This window comes from Zeus faber, assembly GCF_960531495.2.
Source record: "Zeus faber genome assembly, chromosome: 4".
Classification (NCBI taxonomy): Eukaryota; Metazoa; Chordata; class Actinopteri; order Zeiformes; family Zeidae; genus Zeus; species Zeus faber.
Genome location: NC_137191.1, coordinates 2,695,454 through 2,712,632, shown reverse-complemented (window position 1 = coordinate 2,712,632; position 17,179 = coordinate 2,695,454). Strand labels below are relative to the sequence as shown.

The window sequence follows — 17,179 nt, the reverse complement described above, 5'->3', positions numbered from 1 at the left end:
GCCTGGACAGCGCTATTGGTAAGATTGTGTAACATTGCCTTCTGTTAAATTGTGATGTCGGTTTGAATTCCATTAATCGTTTAGCTCTATTGTGTATTGTGTCTTATTTATGATTCCCCTGTAATGCACACTGACTGACAAAAAAAAAGGAATAGCCCCCCCCCCATGACCAGCCCAGTTAACTGCTATATTGCTGTTATACATTTCTTTTCACCATGGTAAGAAAAAAAGCATACCATCACAGCCATAGAAGCGTATCCGCTTTAAAGTACACGGTCTCTTGTTACACTGTTGTGTCTGTGTTTCTGAGAGTTCAGACATAAACATTTCTACTCCTATTCTCTTAACAAAAATGACAACAAGGACAATAACAATAACAACAGGTACCTACATTGGCTCCAGCATGTATTAACGATCTTACGCATGCGACGTGGTCTGAGAGACAGGCTTCATGTAAGGGGGTCACATGATCGATGGTGACGATGTTTGGATGGTATCCCTAGAAGGAAAAACACACCAAAAAAGCAACTATTGTTACTGCAGCATAAAAGTAAACTAATAAATAGTTGGGCACACTTAAATATATAACGAGCTGCATTCTGGACAAATTAGGTTCCCAGAAGAACATCAAACCAGAGGTATAGATTCACCAAAGCAAACATGACAGGGCTTGAGACTAAAGCCTGCTACTTTAACTCAGTAAAAATAAAAAGTAGCTCTGAACTGATTTCTGGACTCCCATTCATTTTTTCTGGTGCTCCATATTCCACAGAACTGCTTTGGTTTACATCCTAACAGTTGTGGTTCTAACATCTATACCAACAAATCTATTTCTTCCAAAAGTGTTTTAAAAGTTCAACAGTTTTTACTGTTTATGTTTAGGTATATTGTCAAATTGTCAACGAATTTTCCTATTATGTTATGTTTATGGTTTAATTGAGATTTGGTGAGACCAATTCCGATATTAACAATTAACAAACCACAAAAACCTAACAAGCATTATGTTGTAAAACTTGCAAACATGATTGACGGTGTGTGAATTAGCAGTCGAGTAATGGCAACCTGTGTCAACAGGGTGCGTAAGGCCAGCAGTCGACCCTGAGAAGCTGCTTCGTGGAGTGGAGACCTATCAGCCCATGACCCTGTAGAGAAAGGAATTGGGACAGAGAGAATGATCAATGTGTTGAAATGGTCATCCATTTGTGCTGAAGTAACAAAGGTCATATAATAGTTTGTCATATTGTAAAGTTTCTCTCAATTGTTTCAGGACTTTTTTAAATGTAGGATATACAGTTCACTAGAGAAGTTCAACTGTTATAGTGTGTCAATCAACAGCTTTCTTTAGGAGAAAAGACTGGTAGTCATCCCCCTCATCCCAGTTTATTGTCTTTTTTCGGATTTGGATGGGCTCTCTATAAGGACTTCAGTCAGTGGTCTTCAACCGGAAATCCGTGGAGGTACTGCATGGGCTCCGTCAATTTTTGTGAAACATTTAAAAATGTCTTTTAAACAAAAATGATAATATTGAGTAAATGCCAACCATTAACACTAGAACAGTGGTGGTTTATTTATTTATTTATTTATTTATTTATTTATATTTCAGCAATCAGCTGAAAGCCAACGAGGCTGAAGCTCCTTATTCAATTTTTTCAGTCCACCTTACATGGCCGCAATAGCGTTATTTGGCGTGTAGATGGCTCTATTTAGTTACTAATCGCTGCCCTGTTCTATAGAGGTATGGGACACGGATAATTTAAGACCAGGTCTAGTTAAAAAAAAAAACACTGTACATATAGTAGTCAAACCTGGACTAAATTATAATAAAAAGCCCAAACACCATTTAAACCCTCATTTCAGATTTGTGAAAGCTTTATTATATTTGTGAAAACAAGAAAAATGAGTATTTCACTGTATTTCTTCCACACAAAACCAGGCCATGGGCTGAAAATGATTTAATACCCTTGCTGTAATCCATCTCTAGTATGGTTGCTTTCACATGTGTACTTGGATTTAGTCTGGTCTGTGGGTCTCTTGCTTACTATCATCCATTATATCATCCATTATTTTTAAACTTAATTATTTAAAATATGTTTTTTAACCAATGAGTGCTGCTCCATTTGTACCCTTCTGACATTATTTCTATGTTATTTTTTCTGATATCACGGTTTTCCAGTGTCATCTACAGTATATAGGCCTTGTTGCAGAAGAATGGAATTTAATTGATCACATCCTGTCCTTTCAAAAGCTGCGCGACAACACCTGACCGCCACCAATTTCGTCAAAAAGTCACTGTACACAACCCCCTGGCTGCTCATCTGTCACACCAGTAGTGTCTCCAAAAGAAGGATTGAAAGCCAGTGAGTGAAATAACAAAACTGTCAACAAGACAGTTCACTCCCCTATGGACGAATTTCACAACAGCGTGACAAATGTATGCGTATATGTATTTCAACTACGTATTACAAGTGCCTTCACAATTTACACTCACGCGAATTTGCAAACAAACCGCACATTCTCGCGTATTTAAATGTAAAATACTACAGTGTGCAATACACATATGACTCTGAAAGCACATATGACTGAGCCCAATACGCTATAATCGCTATTGGACAGCGATACATTTAATTTTGACACGTTGGCACTGCGAATGCACTGCGATGAATTGCTTTGTTATTGATGTGTTTTGCAGACTAATGCTGCACTCCACACACAATATTTCGTTTTATCGCGTCTCTAAATAACCACATAGTGGAATACCCTATTGCTTAGGTAGTTGGATTTCAATGCATTGCAGTTGATTCTGAAACGATTACCTTCTTTATAATCGCCCCAAATCCTCTCCGCGTTTTAGTGTAGATCTGCAGCGATGCGAATTTTGCCATGTTTTCTGCAGTCACTATTTAAACTCCGGATTTATGCGTTCCAAATACGTCGCGCCACTAAACGTTTGCATTTCTATTTTCAGCACGAATTCCTCTCGATACCAGAAGAATCCGTAATCAATTTGAGTGCGTTTTAAATATCAGAATTGTCCGTATAAGCGGGAACCATCCGAACGAATTGAACTCTGTGGGAGAATTTACAGTAATGAGTAACTTGTTGCACACATTCCTAGCTGCCACTCCATGACAGGCATATCTTAACTAGCATATCAACGGTATCCACCTTGGCTGGTCAAAATGCCCCAACAAGCTTTTTTCCTCTCCGGCGAATCTTGAGCGAGCTGGCTGAGTTCACGTCCTCTCTTTCGGCATGTCGAATCTGGGTTTTTAGACGGGACCTCCAACATGTTTTCATCCACTCGGTTCTTCCCCAACAATCTCCTTTTTTTTTGGTTTTTTTTTTTTGTTGTACTGCGAAGTTGAAGTCGGAGATGGGGCGGAACGGGCGTCGCCAATAACGCTCTCTGATTGGCTGGACCGCTTTGTTGCTCCGTACGCCTTCGGTATTGACGTCACTTGACAGAACACGTGACGGTACTGGGGGTCCGACCTCGTCCCGCGTGGTATGCAAGGCCACGAGCGCAGATGACGTGGAAGTAACGTGTTACGTGGCGTCGAAAAGCGACGTGTTTCTGCTTGTGACTAACGAGGAACGTTGAATCGAGTAAGTCGTAAATATTTAAAAGCTTGGTCATGAATTTATTTTGTTATTCACGTCCTGCGTCACGGATGTCGAACAACGACGCAAGAGACACGTTGCGCCTAAATTACTGGCGTTGTGCATAAATTAATCTACCTGCAGCTATGCAGTTGTTACAGGACTGCTATGTATACGTAAAATAAATGACGTGGATGAAACGTAAGCAATGAGGCGTTTTTTTTTTGGAAGAAGCCATTTGAAACTTTGAGTGGGGGTCGCTGGCTCGATCAAGTTTCTGAAGCAGGAAAGCGATACAAACTTCGTGATGGCGGAATTCTTTTGAATTGCAACCCCACGTTCAGGGATTGTACGAGACAAGCAGCATCGGACAATAGGAAACAATCCGAGCATCTTTGGCTAGGTAACATACATCACCAGCTTTATGCTGTAATGACTATCTATTGCAGTTGTTATGCTAACTGTATGTTGTAGTGCCTCATGGCTAGCAGGTCGTGTTGTCTATCCAAACAGTGCTTTAGATGTGTTCAAGTCACCGTTTTTATAAACATCTTAGGTGATTAGGATGTGATAAAAGGGCTTGTCTGAGTGTGTTCTCTTTGTCATTACCTAATGTTAGGCTGTTGTTTTGCTTGCTGTGTTTATTTCCATAACCTAAGATGCAAACAATGGAAGCAAGTCTCCTGTGGGAGAGAGGAAGGCTTGTTTAAATTCGCTGAGTTAGCTGACCAGTTGTCAGGAGATTGAGGATGAGCAACGACAGCCTTGTAAGTTCCCTCAATTTGATCAGTACATAAAGCCAGGTCATTTATTAATACGTCTCATACGTCCACTCTTCCCCAAGTCTTCCCCCCCCGGACAAAAACTAGTGGTTGAAGGCTGGGACACCACTATTCAATCTCAATTATGTCATTTTATGCAGTAATATACTCTCAGCTGCTATGCACTTTTATGATGCTATTCTCTTTCCCCCTCTAGCAACAAAGGCCACCTACAAGCTGGAGAAGGTGCAAACGAACAAGCGTGTTCTTGTGATGTCAAAAAGCTGAGCCCTCTCTACCAAACATCTGCCTTAGGGAGAGGTTCCACAGTATGATTCTGCAGTTCACACAAAAAAAAAAATGAGGGAAGGGACTTCCGGTCACGGAGAACATGGAGTAGACACTCGTACTCCACGCTCCCACTTATTTTATAATAATTTACTCTATTTAGCCTAATTTTTATCATTCCACCTACATCAATCAAACAATATTTCTATAAAGACCTACCTCCACCGGCAAATGGCTTTAAAATCCAACAGAAACTTAAGAAGGGACAACGCCACGAAAGACAGTATACCTGCTAGTGGTGCCGACAAGGATGCCATAGCTACTATGCTAGAGGAACACTAAGCGGCCCTGTCATCCAAATTCAGAGCTGCATTCTTGACCCTTGAGACGAAGCTAGACACAATCTACTCTAAAGTAGAAGACCATGAGCAGCGAATCCTATCCCTCGAATCAAACACCAACACAGTCAGCGAACGCATTAAGGGCTTGGAGGCGACCTGCTAAGCTCTACCCAAAGACAATGCTAACCTGAAGGCTAAGGCTGTACACCTGGAAGGTGGGAGCCAAAGAAATAATGTATGCATCATAGGCATACCTGAGTCAATCGAAGCTCCCCGGTCATCGGAATTATTTTCTGAACTCCTGGACTCCTAGGTAAACAGGTGCTCTCCTCGCCTCCGGATTTAGACTGTGGTCATCGAGCCCTGGTCCAAGCCGAAACCCGGGGAGAAGCCCAGATCAGTTGTTCTCTACTTTCATTAGTTCCAGATCCGTGATCGGGTGCTAGCAAAATAGATGAGAGGGAAACTACAATACCGAAGCACCCCAATACACATATTTGAGGACTACAGCCCTGGCGCCCAAGCAGAAACATGTCACTTTTGGACGCATGAACCTATCAAAAAATGACACATTAACATATTTTCTTTGACATGTTAACGTATTGTTCCACCACGTTATCTGCACTTTTGTCCTTCCATACATGTACAACGTCTTAAGGCGTTTAAGATTGGGTGCTACCACTTCATCAGTTTCTGATGGTAAACCCTACATACAATAATTGCAAGTGAGAAAACAATTCCCACTCAACTTACCTTGTATGAATTGAGGTTAAGAAATACTATTGATTGAATTGGGTTTCAGAAATAACATTGATTTACAGTGACATTTTTAACATCTGCAATTTTGGAGGCTATATGTTACTTATTGAAAAATGTAGCTTGTATGCAATATCATACTTGACATTATTCATTTAATGTGGTGTGTTCGCCTAAGTTTCCACTAGATTGGAGTATTAGCACAAATGGTACCCTGTTTAATTAAGTGTAATGGGGGCGGGGGTAATTTGGTGTTCTGCAAGCCATTGATTTCAGGGTGTAACCTGGTTAAGATCCTTTCTGATTAACGGCAACATTTTAAGTTCAGCCAAGGGCTGTTTTTTTAATGTTATGGTGGTGTAAATTGTATTTTACATTGACTATTATGTAAAAAAAAAAAAAAAAAAAAGAATTTAACTTTTGCCCTAAACAGACCGTTGAATAAGAATCCCAGTATCACTGTCTATTATTGACACAGATGTACATGTTTACATTCTTTGATAGACTGTACATATGTTCACTCACTCTAGGGATCCAGTGCAGATATCTAGGTCAAGCAGCCCAGTGTTTTATCTTATTTTTTCTTGTTTATATTTTTATTCTTATTATCTTGGTTCGGCCCTGGAATCTTACCTGTACCCCTACTGCAGGCCTGGCCAACCCGCGGCTCGCGAGCCTCATGCGGCTCTTTGGCTGGTTTCATGCGGCTCTTTCACATGACAAGCGTCAAAAACTCAGAAAAAAAAAAGCGCAGCCATTCATTCCCTATTGTGATTATAAAATCGCTATGATATATCACTCGTTTTCCACCGCGGATCACTTCCTCATTTACTCAAAGCGAACAGCAGCAGGAGTCATGTCCCATTAACGCCTGTTTTATTAGTCCTAATGCCGCGTTTACACCAAAAGTGCCGGGGCGGCGCGCCTCCATACAAAGTCAACGTATAGACGCGTTCCAGTCGCCTGGAACGCGTCTAACGCGGCATTAGGACTAATAAAACACCAAATAAGATTCAAAAAGATTTGGAAGTTTATTTTCAACACTATTGACATGGTTAGTAGTGGTTAGTATCGAACATCTCCGATGGAGAACTGTGAAGGCTGGAGGGGTGTGTGTGTGTGTGTGTGTGTGTGTGTCGCGACTCGCGAGCTGCAGGAGGAGGACCGACTGAAAGCTGCTTTAAGGGAAGGGACCATTGAGTTCTGGAAAAGTGTGCCAATGGAAAAATGCCCCAATGTCAAACGGGCTGCGCTTAAGATACTGTCAATGACACCCATGTGAAAGAATTGCTTCGAGTGGCAACAACGGAATACAAGCCAGATTTGAAGAGCATTGTTCAAGACAAGGAATGCCAGAAGTCCCACTAAGCAACATGCATAGTAAGAGAAAAACGCTATTGTTAATTATTATATTTTTGTTTGTGGACTTGGTTGAACTGAGAGGTATACCGCGGAAACGCAGTACTTTCAGTACTTACAGTACTTACTTTTTTTTTTTTCAAAAATGTGGCCAGGGCTCCGGAACACCTAGTCCCAGGTATATGTGGATGGCCAAAGCATCAGATCGTGTATGGTAGGCAAGAGCCAAAACTGATTCTTAAAGGTTAGGGTTTAAGGGACACTATTGAATAAATTGACCCAACATGAAAAAAATACATCCTTATCATTAAACCCGAAGTCCAATTCCTCCCTCTATGAATAAATAAACAACAGTACTTTTTGAACTGAGAGTTTGTGTGTGTGAGACAGTGCACACAATGTTATATTTTTGTTTGTGGAATTGGTTGAACTGAGAGTTTGTGTGTGTGAGACAGTGCACACAATGTTATATTTTTGTTTGTGGACTTGGTTGAACTGAGAGTTTGTGTGTGTGAGACAGTGCACACAATGTTAATTGTTGAAAATAACAGGCCTGTGGTCTAAGTACTCCATCCATCCATCCATCTTCAACCGATTATCCTTAGTCGGGTCGCTGGGGCTAGAAGTCAATTTCTGTCATTATCATGTTGGTGTGTGACATTTACAATAAATCTGGCTGAGCAGAGGTCTGTGTGTGTGTGTGTGTGTGTGTGAGGAAGGGATGGGGTGATGTTCATGTGTGCCCATGTGTATGATGTGGCTCTTTGCAGTAACACAGTAAAAAAAGTGGCTCTTAGTCTCTGACTGGTTGGCCACCCCTGCCCTACTGTGTTTCATTCTCATTGCTGTTGCTGCTATGAAACCTGAATTTCACTCAGGGGATTAATAAAGGCTTGGCTTATTTTAGCACAGATTTACAAAAAATATACAAAGTTTATTCATTAGAAATATATTTTAAAAGTCAATTGATTCTCAAACATGGGCCAATATAAAGTTAATTCAATAAGTCTTTAAAAAGTCGGCAATTGTTATAAACAAGTTATTACACAATATGAATAGGCACCGGAAGACCCTGTGAGCTACTGCTCAAAGACTGACCCTTAGCAATTTTATTGCATCTTCTGTTGTTGAAATCAAAATTAACCCAGCTATTATGTTAAAATAAACAGACATGTTTATGTTTTCGGTGAAATTGACCTGAGCAATTTAAACCTACAAAAAAATGACTAATTGAAAGTGTTACTCAAGTTAACACTTCAGAACATCGGCAAGGAACAAATATTTAGAAAATAATGGAAAAAACACCAATAAAAAAAATAGAAAAACTCAATAAAATTGTGTGTCTGGTATGGGTCTGCCAATGTCCAGGATAAGGCCAGACTCGGCAGGTCATCAGAGCAGCAGAGAGGATCATCGACTGTGACCTGTCCACCCTTCAGAGCCTCTCTACTTCCAGGTCAAGAAAAAGGGCAAAAAAGATTATCAGTGACCCATGTGAGGTAGAAATGATCCCCTCAGTAACGTGACATGTTGATTCAGATGTCTGTACAAGTCTTTCTTCCTTACATGGAGAGAGGACTCGCATATGCGCAACTCCGCTGCTGACGTGACGTGATTTCCTGTTGACCGTGGACATGCCATTTTGTCTCCGCCCAGGTAAAAAGAAAAAAATTCTGATAGCGACATCCGGGATACCAATGATTGGCTAGGCAATCGAGCCTTAATGCAATTGAACCAACATCTGGCCTGTCAGTCACGTCACCCCCATTTCATCATTGTCACATTGATTCAATTCCCACTACACATACATACATACATACATACATACATGCATACATATACACACACACGCGATCAGCCACAACATTAAAAAACCACCACTGATAACCAAGATTTTAGCAGCAGATCCTTTATATCCTATAAGTTGCAAGGTGGGGCCCTCATGAATCAGGCTTGCAGTTCTAGCACATCCACTCAGACGCTCGATTGGGTCGGACCCTAACCCCTGAAATCCACATGATGTAGAAGGAAATGTGATTCATCAGACCAGGCCACTTTCTTCCATTGTTACAAAGTCCAGTTTTGATGTTCACATACCGATTGTAGCCGCTTTCAACCCTGGACTGGCACTCTGAACGGTCTGTGGCTACACAGCCCCATATGCAGCAAGCTGCGATGAACTGTGTGTTCTGACACCTTTCTATCATAGGTAGCACTGACTTTATCAACAATTTGTGCTACAGTAGCTTTTCGGTGGGATCGGACGGGCCTCTGTCATTGCAAACAAAGGGTATATTACAAAGTATTGAGTTGAACTTTTGTTATTGACCAAATACTTATTTTCCACCAATATTTGCAAATAAATTATTTAAAAATCAGAAAGTGTGATTTTCTGGATTTTTTTTCTCATTTTGTCTCTCATAGTTGAGGTATACCTATGATGAAAATAACAGGCCTCTCATATTTTTAAGTGGGAGAACTTGCACAATTGGTGGCTGACTAAATACTTTTTTACCCCACTGTACGTAGAGAGACAGTGATACTAATAGCAATTTAAATAATGAAATATATTGTGTAATGTATGTATGTATTTATATACAGGATTTTATTGTGTGTGTGTGTGTGTGTGTGTGTGTGTGTATATATATGAGTGGAAGTGAGTTATATGATTGACAGAGGGTGTTCTTGTGTTGTTGTTGGTTCCTAACCCTAACCCTAACCCTAACCCATTGTGGTAGTGTTGTTGAGCCTTATTGGCCCTCCACAGCCACCGTAGGTTAGTTGTTGTCTTGTGTTCTAAAAGGTAAGGAGGGCTTCCTAGCACTGTGGCACTAAAAACATTATGGTCAAACCATTAATATCACTGTGTGTTTTAACCTTATGCAGCATGCCTGTTTCAAGTGTGATTATGTGAAGGATGGAATAATTTCTGTTTATTTAATGTTGAAACAATGTTTATGCTAACTGTTAATTAACTGATATATATATATATATATATATATATATATATATATGGAATTGTTTAAAAAAACACAGTACCCACAGTACACATTGTGTTTTTTTTACCCTAACCCCCTTTAACATAAATAATTTAAATAAACTTCAAAAATATAACAACAACAATGACTCCTTGTATTAAGACTCACATCAAATACGATCACAACGTGAACCCCCCCCATCATAAATCACCTGTCAATCAATCAACTTGACAGGTGATTGACAGGTTTGAAAACTCAATACAGGTGTATATAATTCTCTCTGCTGCGGAATGTATCAGAACATCAGCATGTCTTAACATGAGTCAGTCAAACTAAACGTTCCCCTAATTGACATTTCACTGCATATATGTTTGACCGTATGTATGTGGCAAATAATCTCTTGAACTTGAACTTGAACTAAATTTGCTACTTAATATTTAGGTTCCTAGTTGTACCAACATTTACCACTAGTTGTCCTCAACGTTCCCTTTACAATGTCCAATCCCAGGGCCAGTTCTTCCTATAGGCAAGGTAGGCAGCTGCCAAGAGCACTGTCCCGTGGACAGTTTGCCTAGAGTGCCAAAAGGGCTAGAGCCGGCCCCGGCCCTGGCTGAAACTATCTCAGTTGCATCAACTGTTGTCCGAAGAAGATTTATGAGCAATATATTCAGTACGAAATTGTGACAAGATTCTTGTCGTTGGGTAATCAATTGTTTTCTCTGCTCTGGTCAAAACTCTGGATCGAAATGTGTGGCTGTTGTGCCGGTGAAAATTTAAGGGCCTGCTGTAAAAGTCACTAGATTAAGCCAAATGCTCATTTGGATATCTATGACGCCATCACGCAATAATTGCCATATCAACATGGGGAGAAAAATAGCAATGTCTTTTTTTTTTATCTTTTACATCTTTATTGTACATTTGGTGGCAGTAACAGTGTAACAGTTCTACTCTTCTCTCTTCTCATTCCTACTCTCTAGACTCTCTAGTGTCTGTTCACCATGAGACCTGCTGGAACCTCTCCACCTGTGGCCTAGCTGCACAGCTAAACGAAAATACAGGAAATTGAGCCTACCATCTCCTCCTCTCCAACTTCACTTCAGCAGTGTCCATAGCGAATAAAACTTTCTACATCTTGGAAACTGTTTTCCCCCTTTACCTCCCTCCACAACCCCCCCTTCCCTTTTGGCTTATGACTTTGCCACCTAATTTGTCAATTAGCTGGAGGACATCACTTGCTCCTTCACGCACAAAAAATACTGCTCATCTGCTGTCCAGAACTACAGACCTGTGTTGCTTCTCTTCTTTCTATCCATGTCACTCAAGCAAGCTCAAGCTCTAATATTCAGAGGAAGAAACTTGTAATCTGAGTTTATGCATCTGAGTTTATGTTCATGAATGTATGACTTTTTTGTATGACTTAATGTTTGTTTTCTGGAACATAACACTGCACCGCATGAGGGAGGCGACAGAAGTTCTGTTTCAGTCACTTATCTCCCGTTCAGAGTACTGCAATTATTTTATAGCTGGACAACCTGCCTCTTCCATCAGACCTCTACAGTCAGAATGCAGCAGTCCGTCTAGTGTTCAATCAACTAAAATTTGCTCATGTCATTCCCCTCCCGGTCCTGACCATTGGTCAGGATCCAGACTCCTCCACCCTAGCAGGCCACCTGCTCCTCTGCCACTATGTGTCTCGAGGGTCGTTCATCCCAGTCATGACTCTTCTCATCCCTGGCACCCCAATGGTGCAACAAGCTCCAAAGACCCATCTCTTCAGACTATACCTGGACCCTACTTGCACTGACCTGTCTACCACATGAACATCTTTTTTCCCTTTACTGTATAACATACTTAAAAACAAAACAAAAACACTAACTATATGTATATACACATATGCATATGTGTGTATGTGTATACAGTATATGTATACATGTATATAAACTATATATATATATATATATATATATATATATATATATATATATATATATATCTACCCGGAGCTGCCGAAGGGCTGGGAGAATCTCTGTTCTGTTGGTGCACCGGTGAGGGCTTTTGAGACCTACCGCCGCATGGACCAGGCCCAGAGCTAAGCTACCTGACCTTCCCCTTGCTGGAAGGAGCCTTCGCTGGCTGCTTCACCCCGGGACAGGGCTTCAGCCTGGAGAATAAGACAAGGCTCCCGAACCAAGGTAGCCAAACAGCTGGCAGTGGTGGCTGAAAAGGCCTGTTTGACATCGGGGCAGGTGGCCTGCGTCATCAATACACAGGCCCTACTCCAGAGCTACCAGGCCAAACTACTGGCAGAGCTCACTAGCTCGGCCTCGTGGTTGAGGGAACCCTGGTGGAGCTGCAAGGCCACGGACCCCTCCCTCTGCCTCACCCGATGTGTGGCCCAAGCTACCGCGCCTTGAACCATGAAGTTTAACTGTGATGTCCTGAACCTGTCCCTCTGGTTGGGCCTTACTGGACTCCAGGACTGGGATGAAAGGCGCTGCTGCTCGAAGTCCCAGTGTCCCCTACCACTGCTTTTGGTGAAGCTATGCTATGCTGAACTATTTTCATAACAGTGAGGGTCGAGGAGAAGAAGAGCAGGGAGCAGGAGAGCAGCAGAGGCAGCCACGTCTGCCAAGTCATCCAGTTTCCCCACCACCTTCCCACTTTCAGTGACAAGGTCAAATTGGTGGTCCCAGACAGTCAAGCAGAGGTTCTTGGGAGAGAAATTCTCTGCTGGATTCTCTGCTGGAAAAGGGAGCGATACAGAGCATCCCAGTAGAGAGGGAGGTGCTAGGACACTACACCAGATACTTGATGGTCCTGAAAAAGGATGGGAATTTTTACCCAATCCTGGACCTGCAGAAGTTAAACAAGCATCTGATGAAAAGGAAATTCCAGATGAGACCACATGTCAATTGGTGAGGTTTATTCGACCAAATGATTGTTTTGTGAAATTAGATCTGGAGACGCACACTTTAACATCTCCATTCGCCCTTAATATAGGAAGTATGTGCACTTTGCCTTTCAGAGGAGAGCCTTTGAATTCCTCATGCTCTCGTTCGATCTCTGTCTTGCCCCGTGGGTCTACATGAAATGTCTAGAAGTGGCGATAGCACCGCTACACCAGCAGGGGATGAAAGTGTACAAAAACCTGGACAACTGGCTCATCTGCAACCACTCCCAAAAACGAGTCAGACAGTCGGGCAACATAAACGTATTAGAGCTGCATGCGTGCTATTAGCGCTTCAGCAACAGCCACCGTTGCATGGATGCATTGGCCCACCTGTGACCGGAGGTGCCGCTCTACGCTTTTCCCCCTGTGGCAATCATTCATCACACACATGATAGATTGGTCATGCTTCCTAATGCTTCTTTCACCCGAAGGTCATTACCACTCCATTTCAGAGTCAGGTCATTGGGAGAGGCTTCACACTTTGTGGTTCGGGTGCTGCAGTGTTATTAGGACCGCACTAAGGGCTTTAGGCGTGGGGACCAGTTTGTGTGCTTCGCTGCCAAAGCTAAGGGTAGGCCGCTGTCCAGGGAGTGATTGGCTCATAGGCTGGTGGAAGCCATAGACTTGGCTTATAGGAGCCTGTCATTAGAGGCCCCTCAGGGCCTGCACACACACTCCACCAGGGGAGCATCCTCCTCTTTGGCCATCTTTGGGGGGGGTTATCGGTGGAGGATCCTCCAACATCGTGCAGCGTCTTGGAGCTCCCCTCATACATTTGTGTGCTTTTACATGTTGGAAATAACTAGATCTGCTCTGCCACATGCCATGTTTGGTGATCTGGTGATCACCCGAGGTATGCGGTCCCATGAGTAATAGATCGCAGTCCCTATGATAGGGAACGTCTAGGTTGCGTAGGCAACCACGATTCCTTGAAGAGGGACCAGATCACCTTCTGATCACCTGCTCTGCTGCGCAGAGGAGGAAGCGGAAGTCAAGCCACAACATAAACAGTATCTGGGGAGCCGGGATAGAAGCACTTCCTCTGCCTTTCAAGCGTTAATGCAGAGCATTTCGATTGGATTTCCTGATCTGACAATCAGTCCCATTAGTAATAGATCTGGTCTCTCCTCAGGACACGTTACCAATACTGAGAGGCAGTCTAAACTTTTTGATGTGATGTCTATCTAATTAAAAACATTTCTATTCTGTCCCATAGCTCGTAACTTCTTTGTGGCCTTTGTGAGCCTCACATGTACTTTGTCGCTTAATGGCATATTCCCCTCCATGCAAAACTTAAAAACTCTTGGCAAATCCAGCAAAAAGCTGTGAGAATCGCCTTCCACCGACTTTTCCAAGTTATAAGAGGTTTCCTAGTCTTGGTTGTAGCTTAATTTCATCATTATATTTTGTTTCTGGTAGTTACCATTATAAATCCTTAATCTGCGTAGTTTGTGACTTGGTGGGGTCTTGAAGTTTTTCCGCAGTGGGCGTAGCAAAGTTGGTGACAGGTCAACCTGCAATGTGACCCATGTGTGCACAGTTTGATTGACATCCAATGCAGCCCTGTGATGACAGCCTTCCCTGCTTTCTACACCGCCATTGGATAAAAGCCAGATTTTGGAAAAGGGTCTCTCCTGCAAGAATGTGTCTTTTGTAAACTAGAGGCAATCAAAAGTGTAGGATTTCGTCTCAATACTTGGGATGTGGGACAAGGGATTAAAATACTGTGCAGTACAGCGTACTGTAAAGAGGGACGCCTGGTCATCCTAGTTGACTGTAACATACAGTTGGTTTGTTACTGTGACAAATGTATGTCTTGTAAGTCTCCCTGAACAAAAGCGTCCAGGGAGACTGCTCCCATTCAGACACAAAATAATCAGTGAGGTCAGGCACTGATGTTGGGCGACCAGGCCTTGTGTCGTTGTTAGACAAAGGTCCAGACTTGGGTCCAGTAAAATATCTGGATTTCTGCACAATTTTACCATCTTATTCTGGCTCCAAAAACGTCAAAGAAAAACACCGGAACCGGACCAGGGTCTGATGCGATCAAGTTTATTGTGTATCGGTAGGAAAAATACAGCATCAAACTTTGAGTTGGCTTTGCAAAATTGACTGATCTTATCTCCTTATGTTCTCCTGCTTAATGGTTGCGGGGAAGCTTGCTCATATACATGTTCTGCCCCCTTCAGTGTCATGAATTACTCAAAGCGATACAGCAAATCACAGCCTGTAGTATTGTCATCATGCGTTTTGATGTCACCTTCCAGACAGCCAGTTGCAGCCTTCGTAGTTGAACACCTGCCCCTTTCTTGGAAGAGGGTGGTCTCTACAAACTCCTGTGTTTTCCACTTGCAGCTCTACTTCAGGAAAAAGCTGAATCCACAATTCCTGGCTGTGCGGCATATGCGACATCGAAGCTGCCGGCATGTAAAGGCCTTCGCACCATCTGTTGGTTTGCATGATGTACTAGACTTTGGTTCCCTCTGCTGGCCTCATGACGGATACAAATTTCAAAGGGTCATTTGATACACTAAATTTTGGTTTGTTGTATCGCATTGGATTTGATATATAATGTATGGGTTCTTTTCGTGTGGGGTTACCAATTAAACACAACAGTCGGCATTCCAATTCATCCCAAAGGTGTTCAATGGGGTTCAGGTCTGGGCTCTGTGCAGGCCAGTCAAATTCTTCCATATCAGAGACAGTAAACCATTTCTTTATAGACTTTGCTTTGTGCACAGGGCCTTGTCATACTCAAAAAGAAAAAGGCCCTCCCCAAAGTGTTGCCACAAAGTTGGAAGCGCATAATTCTTTAGAATGTCATTAAATGCTGTAGTATTAAGATTTCCCGTCATTGGAATTAAGGTGACTAGCCCAAACCATGAAAAACAGCCCCATACCATTATTCCTCCACAACCAGACTTTACAGTTGACACGATGCATTCAGGCAGGTAGCGTTCTTCTGGCATCTGCAAACCAGGTTCGTCCATCTGCCATGTAGTGAAGCGAGATTCACCATTCCAGGGAACACACTTCCACTGCGAGTCCAATGGGGGTGCGCATTACACCATTCCAGCTGACTCCTGGCAGCATTATCATTTTTTTTGCATGTTAGCTAAAAACACTAGCCAGCTGGTTTGTTATGTGCGTTATAAACACAGTCTTCATGCTTCGCATAGCAGGCCTAAAAACATGATTATCCACACAATGGATTGGTGTTTTAAATAAAAACAAGTGTAATGTTTGTGCCGTGAACTATCTGTTTGTTTCTGTCCGCTCTTCCTGTACGCATTTGCTTTGTGGTGTAATGCAATGTTGTCATTGGTTTATGTAACTGAGAGAGAAATGTGCTGCGCTTGTTTTGATGCAACTGATCTCCCAAATGCAAATGCAAAAGGTTCATCATCTTGTAGGAATGAGACCACATAGAGGTATTAATCAAGATTGCAGGTCTAAAACATCAATCACACAGCCCTGCTACATCCATTTATGCAAACATATATGCAATATATTATTTTTAAAAATCTCTAATAATAGTGAAAGTTCTTCAGATGTTTTCATAAATGAACATAATCCTATAATGTACTGCAACATATTTATTTTCTCAATTAATTAATTATGAGGAAATTAATTTGTACCCTAAGAAAGTGTTGCATGAGCTAATGACTCAAATGTGTAATAAACTAAAGATTGGTCTCACATAGGTCTCTATACATTGGTCAAATACATACATCCATCATGATGATGATGATGATGGTTCTGGGAAGATGGAGCGTACCCAAGTTGTGGCCACGCGCCATCTTCCCAGAACCTGCTTGTCGACCAAGTCTGTCCGTCCCTCTAGATTCCAGTCTGGTTCCCCGTCTCTCCACCCAGATCCTGGACACCTCCTTCCCGGTCGTCATCAGCCCAGCCCAGCCCTGCCCTGCCCTGCCCTGCCCTGCCCTGCTCCATCCCTACCTTACCGGGTCCCCCCGGCCATCTCCACCGTGTGGTCTAATAAACATCCTTTGTTGGCCTCCCGTCTCTCTGTGTCGTGCGTTGGGGTCCTTCCCAGCTCCGGTCATAACAAAAATCAGCCTGAGCAGTAAAACTCAGCTTGCAAACAGTGTTTGAGATGCTCACGAATGGTGAGCGTATTTACTG

General features: G+C 42.4%; 1 protein-coding gene and 1 long non-coding RNA gene across 2 annotated transcripts in view; one reads left to right on the top strand and one right to left on the bottom strand.

Annotated features, from left to right (window-relative positions):
* The window catches only part of asb5b (ankyrin repeat and SOCS box containing 5b), a 37,998-nt gene extending 34,631 nt beyond the window's left edge, over positions 1-3,367 (bottom strand). Inside the window, exons 1-3 of the mRNA XM_079998465.1 lie at positions 3,166-3,367; positions 1,063-1,142; positions 392-499 (exon numbers count right to left, since the gene is read on the bottom strand). Of these exons, the coding sequence (XP_079854591.1) occupies positions 392-499; positions 1,063-1,142; positions 3,166-3,289 (312 nt within the window). The 5' untranslated portion in view covers positions 3,290-3,367. The remainder of the gene's footprint in view (positions 1-391; positions 500-1,062; positions 1,143-3,165) is intronic.
* A 107-nt stretch (positions 3,368-3,474) lies between these two features.
* On the top strand, positions 3,475-7,791 carry LOC307228759. The gene is made up of 3 exons (XR_013844090.1): positions 3,475-3,606; positions 4,260-4,367; positions 4,579-7,791. It is a non-coding gene; the product is annotated as an uncharacterized lncRNA (long non-coding RNA).
* Positions 7,792-17,179: the final 9,388 nt, after the last annotated feature.